The sequence below is a fragment of the Salmo salar genome, chromosome ssa19 (genome assembly GCF_905237065.1).
Source record: "Salmo salar chromosome ssa19, Ssal_v3.1, whole genome shotgun sequence".
NCBI lineage: Eukaryota > Metazoa > Chordata > Actinopteri > Salmoniformes > Salmonidae > Salmo > Salmo salar.
Genome location: NC_059460.1, coordinates 50,045,919 through 50,057,955, shown reverse-complemented (window position 1 = coordinate 50,057,955; position 12,037 = coordinate 50,045,919). Strand labels below are relative to the sequence as shown.

At 42.9% G+C, this 12,037-nt stretch overlaps 1 protein-coding gene across 1 annotated transcript; it reads right to left on the bottom strand.

Annotated features, from left to right (window-relative positions):
- Window positions 1-147: 147 nt before the first annotated feature.
- On the bottom strand, window positions 148-2,021 carry LOC106578982 (retinol-binding protein 4-B). The gene is made up of 6 exons (XM_014158348.2): window positions 1,938-2,021; window positions 1,593-1,712; window positions 1,299-1,435; window positions 1,029-1,135; window positions 607-819; window positions 148-443 (listed from the first exon to the last, which is right to left on the bottom strand). The coding sequence occupies exons 2-6, from the start codon at window positions 1,692-1,694 to the stop codon at window positions 424-426; spliced, it is 579 nt and encodes a 192-aa protein (XP_014013823.1). The 5' UTR covers window positions 1,695-1,712; window positions 1,938-2,021; the 3' UTR covers window positions 148-423.
- Window positions 2,022-12,037: the final 10,016 nt, after the last annotated feature.

Here is a 12,037-nt window from a genome sequence, read left to right as displayed (position 1 = left end):
TCTTTGAGTAATTGTCTTTTTGTCACTGTTGAATGGAAGCCATGTGGGACAATGCAGTTGTATGAATGGCAAACCAACCTGATGACATCAGAGCACAAAGTATGACTTGAAACCCTTGATGCTAATAATACAAGATAAACGCTGAAATAGTACCATGTGTTTTTATTTATTTCAAAAAGTCATGCAAGACTACATCACACAATGTCAATCAGCAAAGTATCCTATATCCTTCCTGATACATTCAGATACAAATCATTTGGTTTGGTTGGTGGATGTCTTTGGTAACGACAAAGTTCCCCAACTGCTGGAAGGGGCTGGCCAGTGACGGTTGGTTTGTTTTGTTGTGGAACATGGTTTATATTTACAGCCTGATTTTGATATGTGGCATTTTACATCCATGATATCCATCTGCTTAGTTCCAGATCAGCTGCTTTCACAGAAACCTGCAACGGAGGAATAAAACACGTTTACACATACTGCATATAATGACCTTATAACTGATATTTGGATTCCATAATAGTTAATTAGACCAGAAGTTGCACAATTGGTTTTTGCACAAAAGTAAAGTATTACTTTGAATTACTAAATTGACTTATAACAACTTACCAGTGTGTGAAACACGTCTGTATTTGCCGAGGAAGCAGATCTCCTTTTTCTTGTCGGTGACAATCTTCTGGTCCTCAGGCCTCAGACCGGTGGGGTGACGGGAGAAGATAAAGGAGTATCCATCCAAGCAGGTGCCATCCAGGTCAACTTCTCTGCAGGAGTAGTGGATGGCATAGTTGTCGTAGTCAGTGTCAATGACCCAGTGGTCATCGTCTTCGTGGAGGAGAGAGGAGACAGAATAATAGCAATGGTTGGTTTAACAGCAGGCTTTGACAGTAGGCAGCTTCATCAATGGCATGCTGTCATGTACAAATGAGGAATAGTCAAGTTATCATCAACAGGTGGTGGTGTAACTCAATGAAACATTCTGTACAACAATAGGAGATTTTAGTCTTGTATTTTGAGTCTGTAGTCTTTCTTACTTCCAGACTGGAGGTATGCAGCAGCGCCCCAGTATCTCATCTTGAACTTGGCAGGGTCTGGAGTGTCCTCGAAGGTGCCGAACATGTTGGCACACATTTCCCAGTTGCTAAAGGGGGGAAAAGGAGAGTTTAAAGGGAGTAAAAGGGGAGGATAAAGGGAGGAAAAGGGGAAGATGAAGGGAGGAAAGGGGAGGATAAAGCGAAGATAAATGATGAATTTTAGAAGGTTTGAGAAACAATTTTGATCGTTTGGAAGTAAACAGAACTCACTTCAGGATGATAACTCTTCCCTGGGCAGTTGCAGTCATTTTGCCACTTCCATCTACTGAGAACTGAGCAACAACATTGTCCAGGAGGAACAGACCAACAGGGTCTTTCTTGGCCACAGCATACCACCTACCAGTATACTGCAAGATGAAATGAGAGCTCTATCAATCTCTGCATAACATACAATGAATTAAATTCTAGTTACATTCTACATTGAGCATTCCAAGGCTGATAGATCAAATTGGACAAGATACTTTATGGAAAGTGACATTTCGGAAATGTGAATTTTGTTCTTACCCTGCTTCTGTCGAAGTTCTGCATGACCTGAATGTTTGAAACCTGACAGTCTTGTGCCCAGCATGTCGCCAGAACACAGAGGGCCACACAGATTCTCAGCATGTTGTCTTGTTGATGGATCTGTGGAAGACAGAGCCCAGAGTCAAGGGAAAATATTACAACATCACAATCAGTACATCTGGCCATATACCACTCCATTACAGCTTCAATCTAAAAAGGTTGCAAACTAATCCAAAATATGAAAAGTGAGTTAAAAAGATAGTAAAAACAAAAAAAAGAACTGCCAGAAAAAATCCAAGCAGTGTACATGTAAAACCCTACTATCCCTTCCCATGCAGTTCATACCTTGTAAAGTCTGAAGTGCCTTAGAGGTGCTGTTCATCTACAAACAGAGGTTTTTATAGTGTAGAGTCCTGCCACAGCCAGGGTTGAGTAAGAACAACAACAGATGTGAGACAGCCCCTAACAAATTGGGAAAACATTACGTAACTCCAACCAAGACTCCCATTTTGTCCAGATGTGTACTGCACATTTGACCCCAGTCCCAAAAATGTGTTTTTGCTGCCTTATGAAACATCTGTTGTGGGTAAAGGCAAGAGCAAATCTGGAATACTATAGATTATATATACTCACTATCAATCACTAACCTTGAAATGTTTTGCTTCAGCAGTACGAGCCCCAGGTTAACGTCCAGATCCACACTTTGAAAGAAATGTTTCAGCTCGCTATTTCCCCCTGGAACAACTACAATATGTTACTTCTGATTAGTCTCATCCGACTGGGCGAAAACTGGTTGAATCAACGTTGTTTCCATGTCATTTCAACAAAAATGTCAATGTGATGATGAATCAACGTGGAAAAGTGATTGGTTTTGAAAAAAGTAATCAACGTAAGGGAATTTCGTCTTTTTTCAACCAACTTTTTACCTAAATCCAATGGCATGATGACTTATCTTGTTGATTTCACTATGAATTCATGCTGAATTTACATTAGTTGATAACTCAACCAAATGTAAATCAAAACTAGCTGTTGAACTGACCTCTGTGCCCAGTGGGATGTCATTACTCCACTTTTCTTAAAGGTTCAATGCAACCGTTTTTAGCTCAACATCAAATCATTTTTGGGTAACAATTAAGTACCTTACTGTGATTGGTTGAAATTTAAATGGTCAAAAATAAATAAAAATAGCTTTTTAGCAAACAGCAATTTCTCAAGTAATAATTTTGCTCGGACTGTCTGGGAGTGGTCTGAGTGGGGAGGGGAAAACTGAAAATTAGCTGTTATTGGCAGAGATGTTTGGAACTCTCTTTCTTATTGGTCTATTAACTAATTTACCGCATGGTTATGTCACCATGGAAAGCCAAAACTCCATCCCTCCAAAACAGGCAGACATTTCAGGCGGCCTTTTCAAACAGCTCTTACACTAAAAAGGCAATTTTCACAATTTCACAGTATCATTCCTACCTCATAGTGTGGAAATATTTATAAAACACAGGAAATCTAGTTTTTGACTGCACTGGGCCTTTAACATTTTTCACTTTTCACTCGAAAGCCATGTTAGGCAATCATGTTAAATATTATTTTATTGCTCAATGTTAAATAAATCTATAATAGATCCTATCCTGTATAGGACATCCTGTGGAGAAAGGAACATTGACTTCTAGTTTTCTATGCAATCAATATCAAAGAGAAAAACATTTCAATACAGTGAGTAATCAAACAGAATTAATCAATAGTTGTATTCCATTGATCATACCACACCAGCAAATTCCATAGGACGTTATAAAGGCTGATACACGATAACAAGTTATAAAGCATTATACCTGCAGGCTGTATGTAAAGTGTTATGAAATGGCCATATACAGTAAATGAGGGTGCAGGCACTTACTTTTATGGCAATAAAACCTTGATTTATGGTTTAAAGCTGCCGGTAAGCTTTCCAGGTAGACATTTGTTTTTCTTTCTAGGACCATATAACCGTGACCCAGGGGTCCAGCACCCCAGAAAAGGAAACTCAGAAAAGCCAAACATGCATCTTATGTAACTTGACACGGCTAAAACGCAAAAAGCATAAGTTGCCCCAAAGAATGGCTGGACCAGTACCAGAGTCAACAAAAAGTTAGATTTTTATCTGCTGGATATGTAACATAGTATTCCAAACTATATATGCATATACAGTAACAGTAAAAAGTTTGGACACACCTACTCATTCAAAGGTTTTTCTTCAGTTTTACTATTTTCTACATTGTCGAATAATAGTGAAGACATAACCAAAAAAGTGTTTATAAAAATCGGAATATATTTTAGAATTTAGATTGTTGAAAGTAGCCACCCTTTGCCTTACAATTGGCTCATTCATACCCCCTCCTCTCCCCTGTAACTATTCCCCAGGTCATTGCTGTAAATGAGAATGTGTTCTCAGTCAATTTACCTAGTAAAATAAGGATTAAAAAAAATATATAATAAATTATATAAAATAAATAAATTGAGTTGATGTCAGCTTTGCACACTCTAGGCATTCTCTCAACCAGCTTCACCTGGAATGCATTTCCAACAGTCTTGAAAGGAGTTACCACATATGCTGAGCACTTGTCCTTCTTGCCTGCTTGTCCTTCACTCTGCGGTCCAACTCATCCCAAATCATCTCAAATGGGTTGCAGTCGGGTGATTGTGAAGGTCAGGCCATCTGATGCAGCATTCCATCACTCTCCTTCTTGGTCAAATAGTCCTTACACAGCCTGCAGGTGTGTTGGGTCATTGTCCTGTTGGAGAACAAATTATAGTCCCACTAAGCGCAAACCACATAAGATGGCGTATTGCTGCAGAATGCTGTGGTAGCCATGCTGGTTAAGTGTGCCTTGAATTCTAAATAAATCACAGATCGTGTCACCAGCAAAGCACCCCCACACCATCACACCTTCTCCATGCTTCACGGTGGGAATCACACATGCGGAGATCATCCTACTCTGCGTCTCACAAAGACACGGCGGTTGGAATCAAAAATCTCAAATTTGAACTTATCAGACCAAAGGACAGATTTCCACCAGTCTAATGTCCATTGCTCATGTTTCTTGGCCCAAACAAGTCTCTTCTTATTATTGCTGTCCTTTAGTAGTGGTTTCTTTGCAGCAATTCAACCATGAAGGCCTGATTCACACAGTCTCCTCTGAACATTTGATGTTGAGATGTGTCTGTTACTTGGGCTGCAATTGACTGTATATACAGTGCATTCGGAAAGTGTTCAGACCCCTTCCCTTTTTTCACATTATGTTGTGATTCAGCCTTAATCTAAAATTGATTAAATTATATTTTTCCTCATCAATCTACACACAATACCCCATAATGACAAAGTGAAAATAGGTTTTTAGAAATGTTTACAAATGTATATACAAAACAAAACAGAAATACCTTATTTACCGATCTATTCAGATTCTTTGCTATGAAACTCTAAATTGAGCTCAGGTGCATCCTGTTTCCATTGATCATCCTTGAGATGTTTCTATAACTTGATTGGAGTCCACCTGTGGTAAATTCAATTGATTGGACATGATTTGAAAAGGCACACACCTGTCTATTTAAGGTCCCACAGTTGACAGTGCATGTCATAGCAAAAAGCAAGCCATAAGGTCAAAGGAATTGTCTGGTTAGCTCCGAAACAGGATTGTGTCGAGGCACAGATCTGGGGAAGGGTACCAAAACAATTCTGCTGCATTGACGGTCCCCAAGATGCCAGTGCCCTCCATCATTCTTAAATGGAATAAGATTGGAACTGAGCAAACTGAGCAATTGAAGGATAAGGGCTTTGGTCAGGGAGGTGACCAAGAACCCGATGGTCACTCTGCCAGAGTTCCAGAGTTCCTCTGTAGAGATAGGAGAACCTTCCAGAAGGCCAACCATCTCTGCAGCACTCCACCAATCAGGCCTTTATGGTAGAATGGACAGACGGAAGCCACTCCTCAGTAAAAGGCACATGACAGCCCACTTGGAGTTTGCTAAAAGACACCTAAAGAACTCTCAGACCATGAGAAACAAGATAATCTTGTCTGATGAAACCAAGATTGAACTCTTTGGCCTGAATGCCAAGCGTCACATCTGGAGGAAACCTGGCATCATCCCCAGGGACTTGGAGACTAGTCAGGATCAAGGGAAAGATGAACGGAGCAAAGAACAGAGAGATTCTTGATGAAAACCTGCTCCAGAGCGCTCAGGACCTCAGACTGGGGCGAAGGTTCACCTTCCAACAGGACAATGACCCTAAGCACACAGCCAAGACAAGGCAGGAGTGGCTTCAGGACAAGTCTCTGAATGTCCTTGACTGGCCCAGCCAGAGCCTGGATTTGAACCTGATTGAACATCTCTGTAGAGACCTGAAAATAGCTGTGCAGCAACGCTCCCCATCCAACCTGACAGAGCTTAAGAAGATCTACAGAGAAGAATGGGAGGAACTCCCCAAATACAGGTGTGTCAAGCTTACTGTCTCATACCCAAGAATGCTCGAGGCTGTAATCGCTGCCAAAGGGGCTTCAACAAAGTAATGAGTAAAGGGTCTGAATACTTATGTAAACGTGATATTTCAGTTTTTTTTTTAATAAATTTGCAAAACTGTATATAAACCTGTTTTTGCTTTGTCATTTTTGGGTATTGTGTGTAAATTGATGAGTGGGGGGGGGGGGACTATTTAATCAATTTTAGAATAAGGCTGTAACGTAACAAAATGTGGAAAAAGTCAAGGGGTCTGAATATTTTCCAAATGCACTGTATGTATATATAAATTATCTTTAAGGGGCAGGGCGACGCGTATAATGAATGTTTTGTAACTTCACGAGGTGTTTTGTAACTTTGTGGTACACCCCCAACTGTTCAATCCATCAGGTTGGTTACAGTCACCTGTGAGGCTTGTTTACAACCAACCACAACGATCTTCGCCAAGCTGCATCCGATCAGGGATCTACAATGTGGAAAGGTGATGATAGGGGAAGGCTGATTAATCAGTAGCAGATGGTGATTGAGGGAAAGTCCTCCACATGTTTTATATCAACACAAGTAACCTGGTTGGTGTGGCTGCCTTTCTGGACACAGTGCTGCTTGTTCTCCACTTGGAGTCTGTTGACCCTAACAGAACTGACAAGCAGCAGCCGGTTCACACACCACTGCAATGACAGACCGTGGGATTTGATGGAATGGGATCACTTTTTGAACACAACCAATCCAAATTGATTGCAGACTTTATGTATCTAGTCTATTGTTGTTTCCCTATTCGTCTCATTGCAGCCAGTGACGTTATTACCACATGTTTTTTTTTTCTTCATTCAACCTTTCAGTTCTACCACCCACACATCACCTGGTTTCAATGATGTTTCTAGAGACAATATCTCTCTCATCATCATTCAATGTCTAGGTTTACCTCCACTGTATTCACATCCTGCCATACCTTTGTCTGTACATTATACCTTGAAGCTATTTTATCGCCCCCAGAAACCTGCTCCTTTTACTCTCTGTTCCGGACGTCCTAGACGACCAATTCTCATAGCTTTTAGCCGTACCCTTATCCTACTCCTCCTCTGTTCCTCTGGCGATGAAGAGGTGAATCCAGGCCCTGCAGTGCCTAGCTAGACTCCAATTCTCCAGGTGCTCTCTTTTGATGACTTCTGTAACAGTAATAGCCTTGGTTTCATGCATGTTAACATTAGAAGCCTCCTCCCTAAGTTTGTTTTATTCACTGCTTTAGCACGCTCTGCCAACCCGGATGTCGTAGCCGTGTCTAAATCCTGGCTTAGGAAGCCCACCAAAAACTCTGAAATCTCCATCCCTAACTACAACATTTTCAGACAAGATAGAACAGCCAAAAAGGGCGGTGTTGCAATCTACTGCAGAGATAGCCTGCAGAGTTCTGTCCTACTATCAAGGTCTGTACCCAAACAATTTGAACTTCTACTTTTAAAAATCCACCTCTCTAAAAACAAGTCTCTCACCGTTGCCGCCTGCTATAGACCACCCTCTGCCCCCAGCTGTGCTCTGGACACCATATGTGAACTGATTGCCCCCCATCTATCTTCAGAGCTTGTGCTGCTAGGTGACCTAAACTGTGACATGCTTAACACCCCAGTCATCCTACAATCTAAGCTTGATGCCCTCAATCTCACACAAATTATCAATGAACCTACCAGGTACCACCCCAAAGCCGTAAACACGGGCACCCTCATAGATATCATCCTAACCAACTTGTCCTCTAAATACACCTCTGCTGTTTTCAACAAAGATCTCAGCGATCACTGCCTCATTGCCTGCATCCGTAATGGGTCAGCGGTCAAACGACCTCCACTCATCACTGTCAAACGCTCCCTGAAACACTTCAGTGAGCAGGCCTTTCTAATCGACCTGGCCTGGGTATCCTGGAAGGATATTGACCTCATCCCGTCAGTAGAGGATGCCTGGTTATTTTTTTTAAATGCCGTCCTCACTATTTTAAATAAGCATGCCCCATTCAAGAAATGTAGAACCAGGAACAGATATAGCCCTTGGTTCTCTCCAGACCTGACTGCCCTTAACCAACACAAAAACATCCTGTGGCGTTCTGCATTAGCATCGAACAGCCCCCGTGATATGCAACTTTTCAGGGATGTTAGAAACCAATATACACAGGCAGTTTGTGTTGCAGAAATTTGCTTCCTGCAACACAAACTCAAAAAGGTTCTGGGACACTGTAAAGTCCATGGAGAATAAGAGCACCTCCTCCCAGCTGCCCACTGCACTGAGGTTAGGAAACTCTGTCACCACCGATAAATCCACTATAATTGAGAATTTCAATAAGCATTTTTCTACGGCTGGCCATGCTTTCCACCTGGCTACCCCTACCCCGGTCAACAGCACTGCACCCCCCACAGCAACTCGCCCAAGCCTCCCCATTTCTCCTTCTCCCAAATCCAGTCAGCTGACGTTCTGAAAGAGCTGCAAAATCTGGACCCCTACAAATCAGCCGGGCTAGACAATCTGGACCCTTTCTTTCTAAAATTATCTGACGAAATTGTTGCAACCCCTATTACTAGCCTGTACAACCTCTCATTCATGTCATCTGAGATTCCCAAAGATTGGAAAGCAGCTGCGCTCATCCCCTTCTTCATAGGGGGGGACACTCATGACCCAAACTGCTACAGACCTATATCTATCCCACCCTGCCTTTCAAAGGTCTTCGAAAGCCAAGTCAACAAACAGATTACCGACTATTTCGAATCCAACCGCACCTTCTCCGCTATGCAATCTGGTTTCAGAGCTGGTCATGGGTGCACCTCAGCTACGCTCAAGGTCCTAAATGATATCTTAACTGCCATCGATAAGAAACAATACTGTGCAGCCGTATTCATTGACTTGGCCAAGGCTTTCGACTCTGTCAATCACCACATCCTCATCGGCAGACTCAATAGCCTTGGTTTCTCAAATGATTGCCTCGCCTGGTTCACCAACTACTTCTCTGATAGAGTTCAGTGTGTCAAATTGGAGGGCCTGTTGTCCGGACCTCTGGCAGTCTCTATGGGGGTGCCACAGGGTTAAATTCTTGGGCCGACTCTCTTCTCTGTATACATCAATGATGTCGTTCTTGATGCTGGTGAGTCTCTGATCCACCTCTACGCAGACGACACCATTCTGTATACTTCTGGCCCTTCTTTGGACACTGTGTTAACAACCCTCCAGACGAGCTTCAATGCCATACAACTCTCCTTCCGTGGCCTCCAACTGCTCTTAAATACAAGTAAAACTAAATGCATGCTCTTCAACCGATCGCTGCCTGCACCTGCCCGCCCGTCCAGCATCACTACTCTGGACGGTTCTGACTTAGAATATGTAGACTACTACAAATACCTAGGTGTCTGGTTAGACTGTAAACTCTCCTTCCAGACTCACATCAAACACCTCCAATCCAAACCTAAATCTAGAATTGGCTTCCTATTTCGCAACAAAGCATCCTTCACTCATGCTGCCAAACATACCCTTGTAAAACTGACCATCCTACCGATCCTCGACTTCGGCAATGTAATTTACAAAATATCAAATCAAAATCAAATCAAATGTATTTATATAGCCCTTCTTACATCAGATGATATCACAGTGCTGTACAGAAACCCAGCCTAAAACCCCAAACAGCAAGCAATGCAGGTGTAGAAGCACGGTGGCTAGGAAAAACTCCCTAGAAAGGCCAAAACCTAGGAAGAAACCTAGAGAGGAACCATGCTATGAGGGGTGGCCAGTCCTCTTCTGGCTGTGCCGGGTGGAGATTATAACAGCACATGGCCTAGATGTTCAAATGTTCATAAATGACCAGCATTGTCAAATAATAATAATCATGGTAGTTGTCGAGGGTGCAACAAGTCAGTAACACAAGAGTAAGTGTCAGTTGGCTTTTTCATAGAATATCTTTGAGAGTATCTCTACCGCTCCTGCTGTCTCTAGAGAGTTGAAAACAGCAGGTCTGGGACAGGTAGCACGTCCGGTGAATAGGTCAGGGTTCCAGCAGGTCTGGGACAACAGGTCTGGGACAGGTAGCACGTCCGGTGAACAGGTCAGGGTTCCATAGCTGCAGGCAGAACAGTTGGAACTGGAGCAGCAGCACGGCCAGGTGAACTGGGGACAGCAAGGGGCTCAGGTCCTCCGAGAGAAAGAAAGAAAGAGAAAGAGAGAGTTAGAGAGAGCATATTTAAATTCACACAGGACACCGGAAAAGACAAGAGAAATACTCCAGATGTGACAGACTGACCCTAGCCCCCCCGACACAAACTACTGCAGCATAAATACTGGAGGCTGAGACAGGAGGGGTCAGGAGACACTGTGGCCCCATCCGATGAAACCCCCCGGACAGGGCCAAACAGCTAGGATATAACCCCACCCACTTTGCCAAAGCACAGCCTCCACACCACTGGAGGGATATCTCCAACCACCAACATACCATCCCGGGACAAGGCCGAGTGTAGCCTCCAATACCCTACTCAATAAATTGGATGCAGTCTATCACAGTGCCATCCATTTTGTCACCAAAGCCCCATATACTACCCACCACTGCGACCTGTACGCTCTCGTTGGCTGGCCCTCGCTTCATACTCGTTGTCAAACCCACTGGGTCCAGGTCATCCACAAGACCCTGCTAGGTAAAGTCCCCTCTTATCTCAGCTCGCTGGTCACCATAGCAGCACCCACCTGTAGCACGCGCTCCAGCAGGTATATCTCTCTGGTCACCCCCAAAGCCAATTCCTCCTTCGGCCACCTCTCCTTCCAGTTCTCTGCTGCCAATGACTGGAACGAACTACAAAAATCTCTGAAACTGGAAACACTTATCTCCCTCACTAGCTTTAAGCACCAGCTGTCAGAGCAGCTCACAGATTACTGCACCTGTACATAGCCCATCTATAATTTAGCCCAAACAACTACCTCTTCCCTACTGTTTTTTTTTATTTTGCTCCTTTGCACCCCATTATTTATATTTCTACTTTGCACTTTCTTCCACTGCAAATCTACCGTTCCAGTGTTTTACTTGCTATATTGTATTTACTTCGCCACCATGGCCTTTTTTGCCTTTATCTCCCTTATCTCACCTCATTTGCTCACATTGTATATAGACTTATTTTTCTACTGTATTATTGACTGTATGTTTGTTTTACTCCATGTGTAACTCTGTGTTGTTGTATGTGTCGAACTGCTTTGCGTTATCTTGGCCAGGTCGCAATTGTAAATGAGAACTTGTTCTCAACTTGCCTACCTGGTGAAATAAAGGTGAAATAAAAAATGTTTTTAAAAAATGAGATTAACTCCTAGGTAGGGTGTCCATGTGACTAATCCATTCCACTGTACAAGGCCAGGCCCTGTCTCTCTCTTTCTCTGTCAGGGAGGACATCCCACTAATCACTTTTACTTAATAAGGGATTTAGACTGCCGAGTCCCATTGATACAGATCTTTTATTGCCTCGCTCTCTGACTAGAATTCAGTGGCTTGCTGTGTTGGCTGGGAGAGAGAATGACCCATTGTTCCCCGTAAACACATTATGGGCCAGTCTTAATCCCACATGTGAAAATAGACAGAGAAACTCTCCCTGTCCTGCCTTGCCAGACTGTGTGATAGGGTTACAATAGGACCATCTTTCTCAGAACTCTGATTCTCCTCACTTGGCAAGGCTTCCAGACTGCCCTATGACAGTGAGATTGAGGTCATTAAGATCAAGTACTTCTCCCAACACTGTGGACATAATGCAGTAGGTTTAACAATGTTTTAGTGGGGTGGTATGCACACATCCATAAAAAGACTTGTCCCAGGTTTCTTTTGTTCCACTGTATGTTTACTACACTGGATCTGTACCAAGGAAAAATGGACTGGTCAAAAACATTACAGAGGGAACTCATTTAATTTAGCTCCTTTTTGAATTGCTTCACTGATGCATTTAACCTACCTACTTGGCATTTGT

What these genes read in the sequence shown, in the direction of transcription:
- LOC106578982 (XM_014158348.2), bottom strand. Translation starts at nt 1,694, where the DNA reads ATGCTGAGAATCTGTGTGGCCCTCTGTGTTCTGGCGACATGCTGGGCA. An exon ending in AGAACTTCGACAGAAGCAGG is followed by an intron (nt 1,436 to 1,592) that starts GTAAGAACAAAA and finishes TTCATCTTGCAG; the next exon opens with TATACTGGTAGGTGGTATGC. An exon ending in TGCATACCTCCAGTCTGGAA is followed by an intron (nt 820 to 1,028) that starts GTAAGAAAGACT and finishes TCCTCCACGAAG; the next exon opens with ACGATGACCACTGGGTCATT.